Source organism: Brassica napus, chromosome A2 (genome assembly GCF_020379485.1).
Source record: "Brassica napus cultivar Da-Ae chromosome A2, Da-Ae, whole genome shotgun sequence".
Taxonomy (NCBI): Eukaryota; Viridiplantae; Streptophyta; class Magnoliopsida; order Brassicales; family Brassicaceae; genus Brassica; species Brassica napus.
Genome location: NC_063435.1, coordinates 25,136,078 through 25,160,126, shown reverse-complemented (window position 1 = coordinate 25,160,126; position 24,049 = coordinate 25,136,078). Strand labels below are relative to the sequence as shown.

At 28.7% G+C, this 24,049-nt stretch overlaps 2 protein-coding genes and 1 pseudogene across 2 annotated transcripts; 1 reads left to right on the top strand and 2 right to left on the bottom strand.

Annotated features, from left to right (window-relative positions):
- The first annotated feature begins 2,089 nt into the window (after positions 1-2,089).
- LOC111203083 lies at positions 2,090-3,970 on the top strand (annotated as a pseudogene).
- A 1,207-nt stretch (positions 3,971-5,177) lies between these two features.
- BNAA02G28490D lies at positions 5,178-9,542 on the bottom strand. Its single transcript, XM_048744669.1, has one exon. The coding sequence runs from the start codon at positions 5,807-5,809 to the stop codon at positions 5,198-5,200; it is 612 nt and encodes a 203-aa protein (XP_048600626.1). The 5' UTR covers positions 5,810-9,542; the 3' UTR covers positions 5,178-5,197.
- A 6,128-nt stretch (positions 9,543-15,670) lies between these two features.
- Positions 15,671-19,833, bottom strand: LOC125580318. Its single transcript, XM_048744664.1, has one exon. It carries the CDS (start codon positions 16,860-16,862, stop codon positions 16,101-16,103), a length of 762 nt encoding a protein of 253 aa, XP_048600621.1. The 5' UTR covers positions 16,863-19,833; the 3' UTR covers positions 15,671-16,100.
- Between the last annotated feature and the right edge of the window lie 4,216 nt (positions 19,834-24,049).

Sequence of the window (24,049 nt, the reverse complement as noted above, 5' to 3'; positions counted from 1 at the left end):
GAAACAAACAAAATTGCAACAAATAATAAAAATAATCAGTAAAAATATTTATTAAGAATTATTTAACAAAATAAATCATTTTAATCAAATAATTTTGTTAAAATTACATTTAATTAGTAAATGATATAAATCAGTAGTTTTAAATGATACATTTTTTTGAATAACTTCTTAACGTTGAGACTAATTTTTTGTAAAATGAACTGATGCAAAAAAATTTATATTTTTTGTAAATTATGTGCATCACCACTTTCAGAGTCACTTTCTAATTGTACCGACTGTACATAGTTGTACTAGTTTTTGAATTATACCGGTTTGTGCATAGTTGTACTTTGACAGTGAAATTGAAAAAGATAGTTGTACCACATTAAAAATAAATATACTCCAGTTGTATTACTTCTATATGTTCACCTATCTGATATCACATATAATCGAATCATAAATTTTGTTAAAATGCATTCGGTGTGTGTTTTCAAAAATATAGTGGACAAACATGTAAACAAACCCTTAAAATATAAGGTGGAACATGGAAACTTATGAGATATTGTAAATAATTGCCAACAAAACATTTAAAAAATTAAAATTGTTAGGAGAGACCATTATAAACACACACTAATTTGGTCATTTGACTGTTTTTTGCATAAACAAATAATGACAAGTGATAATGATATATATGAATGGTACAACTAGTACAACTACTCGAGGTCAGTGTTCAACCACAATGTTTAAAACATGATACTTGTTTAAAACGTGATACACATTTAAACAATACTAAATAAAACAATAAATAGTTGTACCAGTTGTCTAGTTATACCGACGATACATAGTTGTACTAGTTTTTTAGTTGTACCAGTTTGTGCATAGTTGTACTTTGGCAGTGAAATCTAAAAATATTAGTTGTACCTCATAATAAATACAATTACCTTAGTTGTACCACTTCTTTATGTTTACATGACATTGCACGGTTACATTGAAATCATCAATTTCGTATAAATACATTTCATGTATGTTTTCCAATTAAAAACTATGTAGACAAATAAGTTAACAAACCTTAAAAGTATAAGGTAGATCATGTAAACTTATGGAATTATGCAATAATTTTTTTTTCCAAAACTTCAAATAAATTAAGAGAAACTTTTTGAATACATACCAATTGGGAATGAGATTGTTTTCTATGTGGAATGCCAAATTTGTTTTATCAATTTCTGAATGTCAAAGTTGTACCAGTTGTACCAGTAATACTCATCTAATATATAATAAAAAGTATATCAATTGTTTATATATCTAGTTTTAGGGCTTTTACTAATACTTTCACATGTAAAAATATGTTTGATGTTTGTAAAGATAAATCAAATATATTCATAAAAGTTATAGTTACATATGTTACGTAAATGATAATCATTATATTATTTTGTTTTTGTGTCTTTAGCATAAATGCAGTCATGTAAACATTGGGAGTGTCGTGCCGACAAAGAAAATATTGTGTTCTTTGTTTAATCATCAGAAGTGAAAGTAAGAAAACAAAAAAAAAAGGTTGAGACTTTATTAAGTAACAAGCCGGATGTATTGACTTTGACACAGTATAAAATCTCATAGATAATTTCATAAGCTGGTAAGCCAACACTGATCACTTAGCTGCTTTTACTAGACCTGGCATCTTTCATATCTTTTGAGATTATAAGTACTTTACTCTCCAAAACATCTCCAAACTTCCTACATTCCACAGAGAGACCATCCAATAGCTGCAGATTTCAATACACATCATAAGTTAAAAACGCAAAAGTCCACTTTAATTTTTATAAGAATTTTCAGTGAAGTGTTTATCTCGAGAGGCTTAACATCAAAACTCTGACTGATCCCACTCTTATTGAAGATGTATCTTTGACAGAGCTCAGTCTTGGTATAGGACCTGAAATGGAAGCTGTTGATTCAGCTTCCATTTCTCAATACTTAGGCCTTGAAAGCAAGAGAGATACTCGTCTTTGACACAAGGGATCACCGGAGGTCGCATAAGAGAGATAAGGGAAAAGTGACGGATAGAGAACTTAGAGAGGACAAGCTGCGGTGGTGAATCGTAGTGTGGTGAAGGCACATGGGTTCAGTGAAGATTTCAAGCTCTGGTCTTGGAAAAGAGAAGGCCACGGTGGATAAAGAGCTTCATCCACGATGCAGATGTCATGGAGTCGAATACATGCTGAGCACCGAAGCTGTTATGATCGCTGGGATCGATGTCTCAATCAGGTATGGTTGTGGCTCACCAAACCGGCGGAGGAGTTGGAGAATAAAGCTGAGAAGAGGTTGTGGCATCAGAGCTCAAGATAAAGCAAGGGATGTCACGAGTTTTGACGCCATTTAACATGGTGGATAACAAGCTTCATCGCTGATGCCGATGCAGTGGAACATGGTTGAAGACGATGAGTAGTAGAAGAAAAGACGCAGAGAATGAGGAAGAAAAAAACCCTACGCCTGCGACCACAATTTTTTTTAGTTTTGTGTTTTTAATTTTATTTTAATTTAGTTTTATTAAGGGTGTTAAAGTAATTTACATGATAGAGGTCCATACAGATTATTTTTGGATGTTGTAGATTATTTTTTGACTTTTTGGTCCATATGTGATTTTGGTCCGCTTAGCTGGTTGCTAGCCTAGCTTTCCCGCTTCGGTTTCTTGTCATTGTTGTTCTAGTTGTGTTGTGTAGTTTAATTTACCGCTACTTGTTATCTTTGTAATCTCTGTCAAAAATTTAAAACTTGGTATAAAATTTAACATTTTACCAAAAGAAAAAACAGTCATTGCTTTTTCTTCAGAGGTTTACTTGTTTGTTCACTTTGCTGTTTATGGTGTTAAAGAGACAGTGTTTGGTCAGAAACCTAAGAGACTCGAAATCTCTCTGTTATTAGTAACAAACCAAACCAAACCAATGAATAAAAAGACAAAACTAAAGTCTCACCGTACTTTTTAAGTGTTGAGCTCATTTCTTTTATTGACTCATCTTTTGAGATCGAAGATGACTACTTTTTTCTTTATTGTGTCTTATTCGATTTCGAGGTCTGGACCCGTCCGTCCCCACACCAATCGACAGCAAGAACCAAACTTCTTGAACCCACCACCACAGCCACAGCGACATCAGGAAACAGCTGAGATTAAGGATTTTGAGATCGTGGTCGTTTCCGACAAAGAAGCCAACAACGGTAAGAAGCAGCTTGGATTTTCAAGTTAACTAGATAATTGGGTCACAGGACGGCGAGACTATCCAGTGGCTGCTTCAACACGCTGAGCCGTCTATAATTGCTTCCACCGGTTCAGGAACAATACCGGCCTCTGCTTTAGCCTCTGTCGCTAACCATCATCATCATCAAGGTGGGTCTCTCACTACTGGTTTAATGATCAGTCATGAGTTAAGAGTGGTGGTGGGTCTAGTAGTGGTAGACCAAATTGGGGAGTTGGAGGCGGAGAAGGAGGGGGAGGAGGAGAAGCTTCTAGGTCAAATATACCAAGTGGGTTATGGACAAATGTAGCTGGTGGGTTTGATTTTTCTGGAGGTATGAGTTTTGCATCCATTCTAGGTGGTAATAACAACCAGATGCCTGGACGTGAGTTAGGGTTGTAGGGAATGTTGGAGTTTTTAATCCACATTCATTTACACAGATTTATCAGCAGATGAGTCAAGCTCAGGGTAGAGTTCTTCACCATAGTCTTAACCCATCACATGAAGAGCATCAGCAAGAGAGTGATGAAAAAGATGATTCTCAAGGCTCTGGGCTTTAATGGACTTGAAATTGTACAACTAGCATGGAGAAAGAAAAGAAAAGATTAATACTGAGTGAGAGTGAAAATATATGCTTACTTTATTCAATTACATAGTTGTTCTTAATAAATTAAAAATAATATACATAATAATTTTTATTATTAAACTATTTATTTAATAATTTCTGTCAACTAAATTTTATTTTAGTTTTCTTTTTACCTTTTTCAAATAACATATATAAAATAAAAAGGGAAACATGTTAATAATTTTAAAGAAAAATTAATATGTACATATTTTAATGTATAATTTGATTTCATATACAAAAGAAAATTCACAAAAATAATTTTGATATTAAAAACATCTTCCTTTCAAAACATTATATTAAACACCATTCAGTTATATATTTTAAAAATAATAAAATATTTCTTTCTATCTATACATTTTGTTAGATTATTAAAAAATAATTTAATAACATAAAAACGAGTTATCTTTAGTTGACTAAAAATATTTTATAGTTACTATTATTGAGATGATTTCTTCATTTTTGCATATTAGTTTTTTCATAAAAAATTATCCACACTTTTATTTACTTTTTTGCATCAGACTGAAAAAAAGAAAAAAAAATATCGATAAAGCTATAAAAATATTTAACTAATGAAAGATGAGTTTTCAAAAACAAATCCCAAAAATTGTTGTTTACTTTTTTAAAAATTAAAATATTTAAACACAAATATTTTAAGAAAGAAAATATATATTACAAAAGGAAATTAAAAGTACTTCTTTATTATAAATATATTTTTGATCAAATAATTACAAAAACTTTTTAACTAGCATAACTCTAGATGCTTTCAATAAACTAAAAGTATTATACTTTACCATATTGAAAAAAATCTTTGTTTTTTCTTCTTATTTACTTTGGTTTTAATTTAATTTTTCTTTATATTCGTACAAAACCCAATATACATATAATAAAAATCCCAAGCAAATTCAATTCTTGTGTTTAATATTATTTAAAATAAATTTAAACATATTATTGTTATGTTCATTTGTGTAATTTTGATTCAGTCAACTTTAGTTATGTTCGATTTAATTATATGAAATAGGTATTAAGTTATACATAATTTTACCATAAAGATAACAACCAACCTTAATGCATATAAAAAATTAATAAAAATTTTATCTACTTAGAACAAAAGAGTTATTATTGAATGTGGAGAAATAGATGCGATAAAAACAAATTATTTAAAATTGAAAATAAAACATTAGTTAGTTCTTATAATATATTTACTTTATAAATAAGCACGAAAATTACCATATATATATATATATATATGCTCTACATAATGATATGACAATTTTAACATTATGGATTCTTTTGAGACATCAAAAATGTTATTTAGATATCAAAATATAAATAATGTTCAAACTTTGGCTACAAAAAAACGCTAAACAAATTAAGAACCCCAGAGCATAATCATAAAACGAGGAGGAACATCCGGAAGCTGTTGATGCAAAACCTCCAAGCCACTATGCGGGAGACCAGCTGCAGTACTAATATCATTGTTCTCAGTTGCTCTCTGCATCTGTTCCCACGCCTGCTCTCTCCCCTGGTCGACCAAGGGTCGGGTGTAACTGGGATGATCAGCTTTCAAGTGATTCTTAAGCTGAGAATATGTCCCAGAGAAATTGCAGTTCTCGAAAGCGCAAGACTTCGGTTTAGCATTCAGATCTCTCCTTCCATCCGACTGCACCTTCATCGCCTCATAAACCTCTCCTCTGCAGTAAGGACAGTTCATGACCTTGGTTACACGGTTCATGTTTTTCTTTCGGTACTGCTTGAAACAGTTGGCGTGACGAACACTTGTGTCGCACATGTAAGCACGACATCCAGTGGAGGATGAAGAGCACCGCATGAGGATGGCATTGTGTGGCGCTTCCTGGCAGATCACACACAAGACATCCTCCCACTGGCTTGGGCCTTGTGCCTTGATAGGTTCTTTCTGAGTCCTTGTAGAGCGAAGCGGGTATGGTGACACTCTGGTCCTGTTGCTTGGCACCTTCGGCATTTTTTCTGCTAAAATGATGTCAACATTTACCAGAAACAACACTCAACCATGAAAATCAAATTTAAAACCTTTTCCTTAAGGACTAAATCTCAAGGCTCAAATCTGTCTTCCACACAACAGTGAAGACTGTTTTATACTGGGGATCATCTCTCATTAAAAAGCTTACCGGGATCTCACATTATGATCATAATCAGAGGTCCAGCCAATATGAATTACAATCTAATGAAAGAAAATGTAAAAAAACAAACAGAAGTAAGAAATGTATATTACCTTCTCGTTTGTTTCAGTTTGGTCTCAAGAGGTGAAGATGGGGAGTATGTATGTTTGTGTCATGTCTTATGCCTTTTTTTATAAGCTATTCTTGTGTCCATTTTACCATTGTACCACTCTCTTTGTGGAATAAATGGGAAGATATCTTTTATTTTTAGAATTATGGATTTTCCTTCTAATGAGGTTAAAACAAAAGTCAATAAATCATTTTTTGTATTGTTTGTAAGGTACTTAAAAGGTATGTAATCCAGGAATTATATCTCATGCAAACTAACAAAAGAAAAAGAACTTATAAATCTTATTTTTGAAATTACTTTAATTATTTATTGCGGAGCTAATAATAGACGTAATCAATAAACAATAATTTATTACTTATATATATTTTTTCCCTTCATTCTGATCAAATAGTGAAATCATGGTTAGATTTAATTATGGTTATTGCGGCGATAATAATGAACAAAATCATTAAACGACAATCTATTTCCTTTTTAAGTTTCGATCATATAGTGTCATCTTTAATCAAAACTAAAAATAGTATTAATTTGAAAGTGATGCTGTATAGATGGTTGGATTTTAATGTTTTTATCACGGCGCTAATAATGAACAAAATCATTAAACAACAATCTATTGCCTCTTAAGCTTCGATCATATACCAACTTACCATGTAAATAAAATAATTTATTATACATTATGATAAATTTTGATCTTAAAATTTGGAGTATGTTTTATTACTACTTTAAAATAATGGGCGATGCACGGATCAAATTCTAAAAATGGTGGGGATAAAATCAATATTTAAATTTGTAAGAATATAAAAATATAAATTTGATGTAACTGATAAGAAATTATATTTTCATTTTATTTTCTTACAAAATTAAATCTTAATTTTATATGTTTCAAATTTGGTCCAAGTTTAACAATCATTTTATTTTCAGAACCAATCGGTCTATTTACAATCTCTCATATCCTGTTCCTTGTGATAGATTTCAACTAGTCTGCCATAGGTTCAACCTAATTTTCTTCACAAAATAGGTTAAACTCATATGAGGCAAACTCTCCTCCTTTATCCGTGCATCCTATATTGAACTTCGCTGAGGCAACCTCTTCTCGTTTACAGGTGCAACTTATATTGAACTTAGCTGAGTTCAATATAGGATGCACATATAGAGGATGAGAGTTTGCCTCAGATGATTTTAATCTATTTTGTGAAGAAAATTGGATTGAAGTTATGGCAGACGAGTTGAAATCTATCACAAGAACCAAGATATGAGAGCTTGTAGATAGACCGACTGGTTCTGAGAAGAAAGGTGAAGAGGATCAAGTTTATGTGTTACACAAGGCTTTATATGGGTTACGTCAAGTTTCATATACCTGCAATATGTGTTTATGTGTTATACAAAGCTTTATTAAATCCAGCGGAATCGTGGTGGGCCCATAACCCACATGTCCCATGATCAAAACCTGCCTCTGATACCAATTCAAATCTTAAGAAACACAAGAATTATAAGAACAACTTTTATTATTAGCTTTAGAAATTTCTCAAAGCTAAAGCTCTCGATGTTTCTACCTTCGATCTTATGGAACAACTCTCATGAGACGTACATTTATATGAAATCAATTTCCCCTTAACATGTGGGATATGGAAAACACAAATCTAACCTAAATTGAAAACTTCATTTTTCTATTTTTAGATTTCCTTATTGTGTTTATCTTAACATATTAAATATCTAATAATATGTTAAGTTCCCACGAGCTTGGAATTATCCAACAGCTACTACTGTGTCTAACCATCATCATCATCATCAAGGTGGGTCTCGCACTGCTGGTTTAATGATCAGTTATAAGTTAGAGAGTGGTGGTGGGTCTAATAGTGGTAGACCAAATTGGGGAGTTGGCGGCGGAGAATGAGGAGGAGAGAAGCTTCTAGGTCAAATGTACCATGTGGGTTATGGACAAATGTAGCTGGGTTTGGAGCTGGTGGGTTTGATTTTCCTGGAGGTATGAGTTTTGTATCCATTTTGGGTGGTAATAACAATCAGATGCCTGGACTTGAGTTAGGGTTTGCTCAGGAAGATAATGTTGGAGTTTTTTAATCAAAATTCATTTACACAGATTTATCAGCAGATGACTCAAGCTCAGGTTCAAGCTCAGGATAGAGTTCTTCACCATACTCTTCATCATAACCCATCACATGAACATCATCATCAGCAAGAGAGTGATGAGAAAGATGATTCTCAAGGTTCTGGGCTTTAATGGGTTTGAAAAGCCTTAGCCTTTTCTTTTGTTATTATATTGTTGTAATTGTACAACTAGCATGGAGAAAGAAAAGAAAAGGTTAATACTGAGTGAGAGTGAAAAACTATGCTTATTGAAAACCCTCTGCAAAACACACACTTGAGCTGATTTCAGTTTTGATACTTCCAGAGGGAGGATGATGATGATGCAAGAGAGATTCATTCCAAGAGCTCTTTTGAGTGTTTGTGACATATTTTGGGCAGATGTTGTTTGAAACTTGTAGGTGGAGACAGAGTCAGAGATTGTTTGTTTCTTTTTTGAAGCTTTGGAGTGATGTTTGATCCAGAGAGGCTTTTTTTTGTGTGTTGTTGCTTCTTTATATAAAAAAACGGCTTTTCGATATTACAATAGTGAATTGGCAATGAATACTTTCCTTCCATCACATTTGTAGATTGACGATTACAGTTTTGTTACAAAGCTGGAAGAAACTATTAAATCTTCTTTTTTACATTGTGCTCTTCCACAGCATTTCCAAACCTCAATGCTTTCTCTTTCGCAACAAAAAAATCCTTGAAACTCTAGTAAGTGAAATGATTGTCAAGAGAAAATTTGTTGAAGGATTTATGTTGCAGGACGCACCAGAGTTCTTGATCAATAGAGAGGACTATCTAGAAGAAGAAATTGGTTGTTTAAGTAAAGATGAGCCAAACTTGATGATATTCTAAAACGCCCAACCTTAAGGTTGTACTTTCTGTATGCACAACTTTTTATTTTTGGGTTGAAAACGCTGAATATTATCTCTATAATATTATTTTAGAAGTCAGTTTTTTTTGCGTGTCGTGTTTATATTTATTCTTACAATATTCAGTTACATAGTTACTCGTAAAAATTAAAAATAATCTATATAATAATTTTCATTATTAAACCATTTATTTATTAATTGCTGTCAACTATATTTTAATTTAATTGAATTTTTATTTTTCCAAATAACATATATATCATAAATAGAAAACATGTCTAAAATTTTAAAACAAATTTACTATGTACATATTTAATATATAATGTGATTTCATAAAAATCAAAATTCACAAAAACTAATTTTGATATTAAAAAAAATCTTCCTTTCAAAACATTATCTTAAAAAGCATTCTGTTATATATTTTTAAAATAATAAAAATATTTAATTTCTATACATTCAGGTAGATTATTAAAAAATAATTTAAATAACATAAAACAAATTATCTTTAGTTGACTAAAAATATTTTATAGGTACTATTAGTGAGATGATTTTTTAATTTTTGCATATTAGGATTTTTCATAATAATATAAACCACACTTTTATTTACATTTTTATCAGACTGCAAAGAGATAAAATATCTATAAAGTTATAAAAATAATTTAACTACTAAAAGACTATTTTTCAAAAACAAATCCTAAAAATTAGTGTTTATTCTTAAAATTTTTAAATATTTTTTCAAAAATAATTTAAGAAAAATAATATATATTACAAAAGGAAATACAAAATACTTCTTTACTATTAACATATTTTTGATAAAATAATTACAAAAGCTTTTTAACTAGCATAACTCTAGATGCTTTCAATAAACTAAAAGTATTATACTTTACCATATTGAAAAAATTCTTTTTTTCCTTAATATTTACTTGGTTTTAATTTAACTTTTTCTTTATATTCGTACAAAGTCCAATATACATATAACAAAAATCCCAAGCAAATATAATTCATATGTTCGTTTGTGTAATTTTGAATCAGTCAACTTTAGTTATTTTCTATGTAATTTTCAGAAATAGGTATAAAGTTATACATAATTTTACTATAAAGATAACAACAAACCTTAATGAATATAAAAAATTAATCAAAATTTTATCTATTTAGAACAAAAGAATTATTATTGAATTTGGCGAAATAGATGCGATCAAAATAAATTATTTAAAATTAAAAATAAAACATTAATTAGTTGTTATAATATATTAACTTTATAAAAAAGCACAGAAAATTCCCAATATATATATATATATATAAATATATATGCTCTACATAATGATATGACAATTTGAACATTATGGATGCTTTTGAGGCATCAAAAAGGTTATTTAGATATCAAAATTTTAAACAATGTTCAAACTTTGGCTACTAAAAAAAACGATAAACAAAGTTAAGAATCCCAGAGCAGAATCACCAGACGAGGAGGAACATCCGGAAGCTGTTGATGCAAAACCTCCAAGCCACTATGCAGGAGACCAGCTTCAGTACTGATATCATTGTACTCAGATGCTCTATGCATCTGTTCCCACGCCCGCTCTCTCCCCTGGTCGACAAAGGGTTGGGTGTAACTGGGATGATCAGCTTTCAAGTGATTCTTAAGCTGAGAATATGTCCCAGATCAGAAATTGCAGTTCTCGAAAGCGCAAGACCTCGGTTTAGCATTTAGAGCTCTCCTTCCATCCGGCTGCACCTTCATCGCCTCATAGACCTTTCCTCTGCAGTAAAGACAGTCATGACCTTGGTTACACGGTTCATGTTTTTCTTGCGGTACTGCTTGAGGCAGTTGGAGTGACGAACACTCATGTCGCACATGTAAGCACGACATCCAGTAGAAGATGAAGAGCACCGCATGAGGATGACATTGTGTGGCGCTTCCTGGCAGATCACACACAAAACATTTGTTGTTTTTGATGTTGAAACCGTTTTTCTGTATCCGTGGGCAATGAGTTTCGATGTACTAGGGGTATCCGCTTTTATAGAAGCTTTCATTTTCGTGCTTATCCTAATTCTTCCTCCCATTGGCTTGGGCCTTGTGCCTTGATAGGTTCTTTCTGAGTCCTTGTAGAGCGAAGCGGGTATGGTGACACTCTGGTCCTGTTGCTTGGCACCTTCGGCATTTTTTCTGCTAAAATGATGTCAACATTTACCAGAAACAACACTCAACCATGAAAATCAAATTTAAAACCTTTTCCTTAAGGACTAAATCGCAAGGCTCAAATCAGTCTTCCACACAACAGTGAAGACTGTTTTATACTGGGGAAGTAATTAACACTACTATTACAAAAGAAAGCAAAGGTGCATGGAGATCCATAAAATAGATATCATAACCAAGAAACTAAATTGCATGACACATATGGACGACAGATTATCAGAAAGCAAAAATGGTTGGTCAGTAAAATAGAAGTATACACTACTTATCAAAAAAAAAGTAGAAAAGTTTGATGATCATCTCTCATTAAAAAGCTTACCGGGATCTCACATTATGATCATAATCAGAGGTCCGGCCAATATGAATTACAATCTAATGAAAGAAACTGTAAAAAAACAGACACGAGTAAGAAATGTATATTACCTTCTCGTTTATTTCAGTTTGGTCTCAAGAGGTGAAGATGGGGAGTATGTATGTTTGTGTCATGTCTTATGCCTTTTTATAAGCTATTCTTCAGTCCATTTTACCATTGTACCACTCTCTTTGTGGAATAAATGGGAAGATATCTTTTATTTTTACAAATATGGATTTTTCCTTTAATTAGGTTAAAACAAAGGTCAAATAAATCATTTTGTCTATCGTTTGTAAGGAACTTAAAAGGTATGTAATCCAGGAATTATCTCATGCAAACTAACAAAAGAAAAAAAACTATTGAAATCTTAATTTTGTAATAAATTTAATTATATATTGTGGAGCTAATAATATATGTAATCAATAAACGATAATCTATTACTTATATATATTTTTCCCTTCATTCTGATCAAATAGTGTAATCATGGTTAGATTTAAATGTGGTTATTGCGGCGCTAATAATGAACAAAATCATTAAACGACAATCTATTGCCTTTTTAAGTTTCGATCATATAGTGTCATCTTTTATCAAAACTAAAAATAGTGTTATTTTGAAAGTGATGTTGTAGAGATGGTTGGATTTTAAATTTTGATGTGTTTATTGCGGCGCTAATAATGAACAAAATCATTAAACAACAGTCTATTGCCTCTTAAGCTTTGATCATATACCAACTTACCATGTAAATAAAATAATTTATTATACATTTTCATAAATTTTTATCTTAAAATTTGGAGTATGTTTTATTACTACTTTAAAATAATGGCGGATGCACAGATCATATTCTAAAAACGGTGCTGATAAAATAAAGATTTAAATTTGTAACAAAATAAAAATAAAAATTTGATGCAACTGATAAGAAATTATATTTTCATTTTATTTTCTTGCAAATTTAAATCTTAATTCTATATGTTTCAGATTTGGTAGAAGTTTAACAATCATTTATTTTCAGAACCAGTCGATCTATCTACAATCTCTCATATCTTGTTCCTTGTGATAAATTTCAACTAGTCTGTCATAGCTTCAACCTAATTTTCTTCACAAAATAGGTTAAACTCATATGAGGCAAACTCTCCTCCTCTATCCATGCATCCTATATTGAACTTAGCTGAGGCAACCTCTCCTCTTCTATTGGTTCAACTAAGATCAAACTTAGCTGAGTTCAATATAGGATGCATATATAGAGGAGGATAGTTTGCCTCAGATGATTTTAATCTATTTTGTAAAGAAAATTGGATTGAAGCTATGGCAGACGAGTTGAAATCTATCACAAGAACCAAGATATGAGAGCTTGTAGATAGACCGACTGGTTCTAAGAAGAAAGGAGAAGAGGATCGAGTTTATGTGTTACACAAGGCTTTATATGAGTTACGTCAAGTTTCATATACCTGCAATTTATGTGTTTATGTGTTATACAAAGCTTTATTAAATCCAGAAGAAGCATGGTGGGCCCATAACCCACAGGTCCCATGATTGAAACCTGCCTCTGATACCAATTCAAATCTTAAGAAACACAAGAATTATAAGAACAACTTTTATTATTAGCTTTAGAAAATTGCTCAACACTAAAGCTCTCGATGTTTCTACCTTCGATCTTATGGAACAACTGTCCATGAGACCTACATTTATATGAAAGACAATTCTATTTAACATGTAGGATATGGAAAATACAAATTTAACCTAAATAGAAAACTTTATTTTCCTATTTTTAGATTTTCTTATTGTGTTTATCTTAACATATTTAAACATCTAATAATATGCTAAGTTTCCACATGTTTAGAATTATGCAACAGCTGCTACTGTCTCTAACCATCATCATCATCATCATCAAGGTGGGTCTCTCACTGCTGGTTTTATGATCAGCTATGAGTTAGAGAGTGGTGGTGGGTCTAGTAGTGGTACACCAAATTGGGGAGTTGGCGGCGGAGAAGGAGGATGAGAGAAACTTCTAGGTCAAATGTACCATGTGGGTTATGGACAAATGTAGCTGGGTTTGATTTTCCTGGAGGTATGAGTTTTATATCCATTTTGGGTGGTAATAACAATCAGATGCCTGGACTTGAGTTAGGGTTTGCTTAGGAAGGTAATGTTGGAGTTTTTAATCAACGTTCATTTACGCAGATTTATCAGCAGATGACTCAAGCTCAGGTTCAAGCTCAGGGTAGAGTTCTTCATCATACCCTTCATCATAACCCATCACATGAAGATCATCATCAGCAAGAGAGTGATGAGAAAGATGATTCTCAAGGGTCTGGGCTTTAATGGATTTGAAAAGCCTTAGCCTTTTCTTTTGTTATTATATTGTTGTAATTGTACAACTAGCATGGAGAAAGAAAAGAAAAGGTTAATACTGAGTGAGAGTGAAAAACTATGCTTATTGAAAACCCTCTGCAAAACACACACTTGAGCTGATTTCAGTTTTGATACTTCCAGAGGGAGGATGATGATGATGCAAGAGAGATTCATTCCAAGAGCTCTTTTGAGTGTTTGTGACATATTTTGGGCAGATGTTGTTTGAAACTTGTAGGTGGAGACACAGTCAGAGATTGTTTGTTTCCTTTTTGAAGCTTTGTAGTGATGTTTGATCCAGAGAGGCTTTTTTTTTGTGTGTTGTTGCTTCTTTATATTAAAAAAAAAATGGCTTTTCGATATTACAATAGTGAATTGGCAATGAATACTTTCCTTCCATCACATTTGTAGATTGACGATTACAGTTTTGTTACAAAGCTGGAAGAAACTATTAAATCTTCTTTTTTACATTGTGCTCTTCCACAGCATTTCCAAACCTCAATGCTTTCTCTTTCGCAACAAAAAAATCCTTGAAATTCTAGTAAGTAAAATGATTGTCAAGAGAAAATTTGTTGAAGGATTTATGTTGCAGGACGCACCAGAGTTCTTGATCAATAGAGAGGACTATCTAGAAGAAGAAATTGGTTGTTTAAGTAAAGATGAGCCAAACTTGATGATACTCTAAAACGTCCAACCTTAGGTTGTACTTTCTGTATGCACAACTTTTTATTTTTGGGTTGAAAACCCTGAATATTATCTCTATAAAATTATTTTAGATGTCCGTTTTTTGCATGTCGTGTTCATATTTATTTTTACTATATTCAGTTACATAGTTACTCATAAAAACTTAAAAATAATCTATATAATAATTTTCATTATTAAACTATTTATTTATTAATTGCTGTCAACTAAATTTTAATTTATCTTTATTTTTATTTTTTTAAATAACATATATATCATAAAAAGGAAACATGTCAAAAATTTTAAAACAAATTTAATATGTACATATTTAATATATAATGTGATTTCATAAAAAAGGAAAATTCACAAAAATAAATTTTGATATTAAAAAAAAACTATTCCTTTCAAAACATTATATTAAAAAGCATTCTGTTATATATTTTTAAAATAATAAAAATATATATTTATATTTATACATTTAGGTAGATTATTAAAAAAATAATTTAAATAGCATAAAACGAATTATCTTTAGTTGACTAAACATATTTTATAGTTACTATTAGTGAGATGATTTATTCATTTTTTCATATTAGGATTTTCATAAAAATATTAACCACACTTTTAATTACATTTTTATCAGACTGCAAAAAGATAAAATATCTATAAAGTTATAAAAAAATATTTAACTAATAAAAGATGTTTTTTTCAAAAAAAAATCACAAAAATTGGTGTTCATTCTTAAAATGTTTAAATATTTAAAAACAAATATTTTAAGAAAGATAATATATATATATATATATATATATATATATATATATATATTACAAAAGGAAATTCAAAATTTCTCTTTACTATAAACATATTTTGATCAAATAATTACAAAAGCTTTTTAACTAGCATAACTCTAGATGCATTCAATAAACTAAAAGTATTATACTTTACCATATTGAAAAATCGTTTTTTTCCTTAATAATTACTTTCGTTTTAATTTAAATTGTTCTTTATATTCGTACAAAATTCAATATACATATAACAAAAATCCCAAGCAAATGTAATTCTTATGTTCGTTTGTGTAATTTTGAATCAGTCAACCTGTTATTTTCTATTTAGATTTATGAAATAGGTATTAAGTTATACATAATTTTACTATAAAGATAACACCCAACCTAAATGCAAATAAAAAAATTAATCAAAATTTTATATATAATTTAGAACAAAAAAGTTATTGTTGAATTTGGAGAAATTGATGCGATAAAAAAAATTTAAAACTGAAAGTAAAACATTAATTGGTTATTATCATATATTTACGTTATTTAAAAGAACGGGAGAATCACCTAATATATATATATGACTTACATGATGATATGATAATTTGAACATTATGGATACTTTTGAGACATCAAAAAGTTTAATTAGATATCAAACTTTTGAACAATGTTCAAAACTTTGGCTACTAAAAAGACGCTATACAAAGTTAAGAATCATGAATAATGAGAGGCGAAGCAGCACCAAGTCCGCGGAAGCACAGAAGATAGTTCCGCACAACCACATTGGCCCCAGCCCGGATCTCGAAACTATGCGGAAGACTGTTGGGAAGTTGATGATGCAAAATGCCCTGAACCACTCCATTGACCCAGAGCAGGATCACCAGACAAGGAGGAACATCGGGAAGCTGTTGATGCAAAACCTCGAGGCCGCTACGTGGGAGACCAGCTGCAATACTGATATCATTGTACTGAGTAACTCTCTGCATCTGTTCCCACACCCGCTCTCTCTCCTGGTCAACCAAAGGTCGGGTGGAACCGGGGTGATCAGCTTTCAAGTGATTCTTAAGCTGAGAATATGTCCCAGAGAAATTGCAGTTCTCGAAAGCGCAAGACCTCGGTTTAGCATTTAGAGCTCTCCTTCCATCCGACTGCACCTTCATCGCCTCATAGACCTTTCCTCTGCAGTAAGGACAGTTAAAGACCTTGGTTACGCGGTTCATGTTTTTCTTTCGGTACTGCTTGAAACAGTTGGAGTGACGAACACTCGTATCGCACATGTAAGCACGGCATCCAGTAGAGGATGAAGAGCACCGCATGAGGATGGCATTGTGTGGCGCTTCCTGGCAGATCACACACAAGACATCCTCCCATTGGCTTGGGCCTTGTGCCTCGATAGGTTCTTTCTGAGTCCTTGTAGAGCGAAGCGGGTATGGTGACACTCTGGTCCTGTTGCTTGGCACCTTCAGCATTTTTCCTGCTAAAATGATGTCAACATTTACCAGAAACAACACTCAACCATGAAAATCAATTTCAAAACCTTTTCCTTAAGGACTAAATCTCAAGGCTCAAACCAGTCTTCCACACAACAGCGAAGACTGTTTTATACTGGGGAGGTAACTGACACCAGTATTACAAAAGAAAGCAAAGGTGCATGAAGATCCTTAAAATAGATATCACAATCAAGAAACTAAATTGCATGACACATATGGACGACAGATGATCAGAAAGCCAAAATGGTTGGTCAATAAAATAGAAGTATACACTACTTATCAAAAAAAAAGTAGAAAATTTTGATGATCATCTCTCATTAAAGAGGTTACAGGGATCTCACATTATAATCAGAATCAGAGGTTTGGCCAATATGGGTTAGAATCTAATGAAAGAAACTGTAAAAAAAAACAGACACGAGTAAGAAATGTAGATTACCTTCTCGTTTATTTCAGTTTGGTGTAAAGAGGTGAAGATGGAAGTATGCATGTTTGTGTCATGTCTTGTGCCTATTTATAAGCTATTCTTGTGTCCATTTTACCATTGTAACCACTCTCTTTGTGGAATAAAATGGAAGTTATCTTCTTCTTTTTTTACATTTATGGATTTTCCCTTTAATGAGGTAAAAATAAAAGTCAAATAAATCATCTTTCTATTGTTTATAAGGAACTTAAAGGGTATGTATTTCCAGAAATTATATCTCATGCAAACTGACAAAAGAAAAAACTATTTAAATCTAATTTTTGTAATAGATTTAATTATTTATTGCGGCGCTAATAATACCGTAATCAATAAACGATAATCTATAACTCTTATATATATATATATATATATATATTATTTTTATCTAATTCTGATCAAATAGTGTAATTATGGTTAGATTTAATTGTGTTTATTGCGATGCTAATAATGAACAAAATCATTAAATGACAATCTATTGCCTTTTTAAGTTTTGATCATATAGTGTCATCTTTAATCAAAAATAAAAATAGAATTATTTTGAAAGTGATGTTATTGAGATGGTTAGATTTTAATGTGTTTATTGTGGCGCTAATAATGAGAAAAATCATTAAACAGAAATCTAATGCCTTTTAAGTTTCAATCATATAATGCTGTCTTTAATCAAAACAAAAAAAAAACAATACTTCCTCCGTTCCTGAAAGTAAGATGTTTTAGATTGTTTACTTGTTCCAGAAAAATAGATTTTCTATATGTTTAATGTACTTTTTATACTTTTAAGAAACATTAAATAAAAATATTTGAATTGATTAAATTTCATTGGTGAAAAGTTATTGGAAAGTGTATAATAAAGTAAAAGAAAAATTAAATTATAAACATTTATTGAATTCTTAATAAGTGTAAACACTTTAGAAAATCTTACTTTCGGGAACAGAGAGAGTAACACTTTTGAAATTAATGTTGCATAGATGGCTGGATTTTAATGTGTTTACTGCGGTGCTAATAACGAGCAAAATCATTAAACGACAATCTATTACCTTTTTAAGTTTTGATCAGATAATGTTGTCTGTAATTGAAACTGAAAAGTAGTATTTTTTTAGAAAGTATTGTTGCATGGTTGGATTTTAATGTGTTTATTACGTCACTAAAACTAAGAAAAAATATTACTCTCCCCGTTTTTAGAAGATCCATGTTTTAGAAAAAAAATTGTTTCAAAAATATACATTTTTTACATTTTCAATACATTCTTTCATGAAAAATTATACTTTCCAAAAATACAATTATATTTAATAAAATTTCATTGGTTAAAAGTTATTGGAAATAATTTATTAAAAAAATAATGTATTGGAAAATATAATTTTATATGTTTTCTTAATAAGTGTGAAAAACTATAACATAGATCTTTTAGGAGCAAGAGGAAGTAAACGACAATTGAAAGTGTTGTTGCGTAGATAGTTGGATTTTAATGTTTTTACTATGGCGTTAATAAAAGTCAAAATCATTAAACGATAAGCTATTACTCACATATATTTTTTACTTTCTAACAATAAGAGTCCATATCATTATCCGATCAAATAGTGTTGTCTTTAGTCAAAACCATAAATACTAGTAGTATTATTTTGAAAGTGGTGTTGCAGAGAAAGTTGGATTTTAATTTATATACTAGATCATGATCCGCACACCCACGCGTCTTTTGTTTTTACTTTTTATAGATAAATATTTATTTTGTGTAAGTAATAATCTATAATTTTAAAATTTATCGTGCGCGACTTTTTGTTTTTAATTTTTATAAATAAATATTTATTTTGTGAAAGTGTGATAATCTATATTTTTAAATTTTATCCATATAAAATAGTTGTTTAATATAAAATTTCTAAAAACAATAATTTTATAATTTATACTGAGTATTATAAATTGTCTTGTAATTCATTAATTGTATCACTTACACTTTTAGAATATGATCCGTATATCCGCTCAAATATTTTTATTTTTTATGTATCAAAATTTTATGATAAGATATAATAAATTTATTTTATGTACTATTTAAAATCTGGTGTTATATACTTTATACTTTTAAACATATTTATCATATTGAATTTACATTGGCTTATTATTTATAATAGAATATACATAAAATAATAAAAGGCATGATTTTAGCCACAATATTTTTGGCTTTAACTTTTAGAATATTTTGTTTATTATGATTATTTTGAAACCTACGAATAGGGAAAGTGGATATTTTATTCTCTTGTTGCCGAAATCTTTGTTAGTGTTATAATTATTTAAGGAAATTATGTAATAATTAGAAAAGACAAGCATTACCTAATAATAGGTTTATTTTATTTTCAATGGCATTGGATTGTAAATACTTTATAAGTTTAAGGGTAAGTCTAAATTTGTACTTCTCTTTTAATAATATAGATTATGGCGCTAACAATCTCTACTAATAAAAGGGAGCTTTTGAGGCTCCATAGTGCGTCCACATCAGCGGAATTTTTTTTTTATTTTTTCACTTAAAAAAAAAGACGGCTTATTTCCATAATGTAACATTACCGTTTTATAAAAAAAAAACAAAAAACATTATATATAATTTTTCGCTACTAATAAAAGGGAGCTTTTGAGGCTCCATAGGGCGTCCACATCAGCGGAAAAAAATTATCCCGAAAGATGACACGTGGCATAAAATATAGTTTTACATTTTAATATTAATTATTTTCGAAAATTGAAAAAAATATGTAAACATATAGCATTAAAAAATGGAAAAACTACATTAAACATATGTAAGATTACTATTTTTCACTTAAAAAAAGACGGTTTATCTGCATAATGTAACATTACCGTTTTATAAAAAAAACAAAAAACATTATATATAATTTCGAAAATAATAAATATATGTAAAACATAAAACATAAAAATGGAAATACTACATTAAACATAAATATGTTTGACTATTTGTCCAAGTTCTTCTATTAAACATTGCCGTTTTACATTAAAAATAGAAAAATACGTAAAGATTTAAACATCTATCTTAAAATATAAAATATAGACATTAACTAAATATAAAGTATAAAAAAGAGAAATACTCAATATATAAAAAAATAAATAATAAGTAAATATTATAAATATATAAATATACAAATTATATATACAATAATACGTAAATGCACAATTTTTTAAAAATGGAAAGAGTATATTAAATTTTAAACATCTATCTTAAAATGTAAAATATAGATATTAAGTAAATAGAAAATATAAGAAAAAGAAATACACAACTTAAAAACAATGGAAAAAGTATATTAAGATTTAAACATCTATCTTAAAATGTAAAATATAGATATTACGCAAATAGAAAGTATAAGAAAAGGAAATACACAATTTAAAAAAATTGAAAAAGTACATTAGTATTTAAACATCTATCTTAAAATGTAAATCAATCTTAAAATATAAAATTATTAGTAAATAGAAAGTATAAGAAATAAAAATACACAATATAGAGAAAAATAAATAATAAGTAAATATATAATATAATCTCGAAAGATGACACGTGGCATAAAATATAGTTTTACATTTTAATATTACTTATTTTCGAAAATTATAAAAAATATGTAAACATACAGCATAAAAAAATAGAAAAAATACATTAAACATATGTAAGATTACTATTTTCACTTTAAAAAAAGACGGCTTATCTTCATAATGTAACATTACCGTTTTATAAAAAAAACAAAAAATATTATATATAATTTTGAAAATAATAAATATATGTAAAACATACAACATAAAAATGGAAATACTACATTAAACATATGTAAGATTACCATTTTACATTTTTATTTTAAGAAAATAATATGTAAACATACAACATAAAAAATGAAAAAACTACATTAAACATATGTAAGATTACCATTTTTCACTAAAAAAAAAGACATCTTATCTCCATAATGTAACATTACTATTTTGTAAAAAACAATTATATATATAATTTCGAAAATAATAAATAATATGTAAACATACAACATAAAAAATGGAAATATTACATTAAACATATGTAAAATTACCATTTTACATTTAAAAATAACAATAATATGTAAACATACAACATAAAAAAATGGAAAAACTACGTTAAACATATGTAAGATTACCATTGTTCACTAAAAAAACGGATTATCTTCATAATGTAACATTACCATTTTATTAAAAAAAGAAAAAAAAACATAAATATAACTATTTGACTATTTGTCCAAGTTCTTCTATTAAACATTGATGTTTTACAATAAAAATGGAAAAGTACGTAAAGATTTAAATATCTATCTTAAAATATAAAATATAGACATTAACTAAATATAAAGTATAAGAAAGAGAAATACTCAATATATAGAAAAATAAATAATAGGTAAATATTATAAATATATAAATATATGAATTATATATACAATAATAAGTAAATGCACAATTTTAAAAAAATGGAAAGAGTACATTAAATATTAAACATCTATCTTAAAATGTAAAATATAGATATTAAGTAAATAGAAAGTATAAGAAAAGGAAATACACAATTTAAAAAAATGGAAAAAATACATTAGTATTTAAACATCTATCTTAAAATGTAAATCAATCTTAAAATATAAAATTATTAGTAAATAGAAAGTATAAGAAATAGAAATAGAAATACACAATATAAAGAAAAATAAATAATAAGTAAATATATAATATAAGTGAATACCAAATTTAAAAAATGGGAAATTACATTAAGATTTAAAAATATATATTAAAATTTAAAATATAGATATTACGTAAATAGAAAGTATAACAAATGGAAATATACAATTTAAAAAAATGGAAAACATACATTAAGATTTAAACATCTATCTTAATATGTAAAATAGAGATATTAAGTAAATTAAAAGTACAAGAAATGGAAATACATATACAGGAAAATAAATAATAAGTAAATAATGTAAATATATAATATATGAATTATATATGTAATAATAAGTAAATACACAATTTTTTTAAAAATGGAAAAAGTTCATCAAGATATTAAAATGTAAAATATATAATATAAGTAAATACACAATTTAAAAAATGGAAAAAGTACATTAATATTAAAATATCTATTTAAAAATATAAAATAAAGATATTACGTAAATAAAAATATAAGAAATGGAAATAAACATTTTAAAAAATGGAAAATTACATTAAGATTTAAGCATATATCTTAAAATGTACTTCTATCTTAAAATGGTAGTAAATTATATAAAAATGGAAATACCACATTAAAAAAATGTATAGTTTTACATCGAGAAAGTCCCTATAAAACTCATTATTCCATCCACATCAACCTCACACTATTAAGGAAAATTTCAAAGCACTCGAGCAAAAAAATTGTTTCACTATCAACTCTTGCCGTCCTAGAAACCTTTAATGACCTTGAATGAGATTCTTTTATAACAACAAACTTTTTGTTAGGTGGATTCATTGTTGGAAAACCCGCAACTTCCAAAAGCCAAACTTATTCATGGGAATTGAATTGCTTTTCATAGACTCAAAGGTATTCTTACAAATTTAAATTAATCTAATCCATAATTTTATTGTTAATATTCATACTAACTCTTTCATTATCAAACCATTTCAGTTAATACTCATTCAAGCGTTTATCCCGAAACACTTCCTTCCTCGCCGAATCAGGTATTGGTTCATGTTGGTTTAGTATTGTTTTTGGTTTACTAACCGGTTTAGGATGGTCCTATTGTAAATATAATTTAAGTTGGTTTAGCATATATTATGCTTAAAATAACTTAAATTAAATAATAATAATATTATGCTTAAAATAAAATTTTAGAGAGTTTTCAAATATAGTTTACAGAACATTATAGGTGATGAATTTAATTTATTAAATTTGTTTATTACTTAAAACAAAGTTTTTTAAAAAACATACTGAGTTATAAATATCAATGATGGATTGGTGAGTATAACATGAAGACAAAAATATAAATATCTGATTTTCAAGATAAGAAATTCAGCTTTTATTCAGATACTCAATATATAATATCTTAAATTATTTTTAAAAAAATATACATAATTTATATATATATATATATATTAATCTTCCAAACTTAAACTATTATATTATATATGAATAATGTTTTTAAATAAAAATAATTTCTGATTTAAAATAAAAATAAAAACAACAAATATTTATTTTCAAATAATGGATGTAATTTATATTATACTATCATTTAACACGTATTAGATACGTTTTGATATATCATTATTTTCTATTTCCAGAAAACATTAAATTGTTAAACATCAATATCATCTAGGTTAAGTATACGAACAACAAAAATTCAAACATCACAAAAAATATTTACATAACCATTATAATACAATAATTTAATCAAAAATACAATTAAAAAAATATTAAAAAGAATAGTTATATACTTAATATTTGAAAATAAAAGATATTTTTGCTAAAATTGTACTTACCTGGTCAAGGAGATCGACCATCTTTTTACGGATCGATCGAATGTTGAGCATGTGGTCGATCCAAAAATACTCTGCAGTTTAATAAAATCTCTAAAACATTTATTCCAACACTCAAAAGATAGTTTTGCTAAATATGATAACTAGATAGCAATAAAATTATAAAAAAATATTTAAATAGTAAAAATATGTTAATTTAACGTGTTAAAATTTTAAAATAAATTTT

What these genes read in the sequence shown, in the direction of transcription:
- BNAA02G28490D (XM_048744669.1), bottom strand. Translation starts at nt 5,809, where the DNA reads ATGCCGAAGGTGCCAAGCAACAGGACCAGAGTGTCACCATACCCGCTT.
- LOC125580318 (XM_048744664.1), bottom strand. Translation starts at nt 16,862, where the DNA reads ATGCTGAAGGTGCCAAGCAACAGGACCAGAGTGTCACCATACCCGCTT.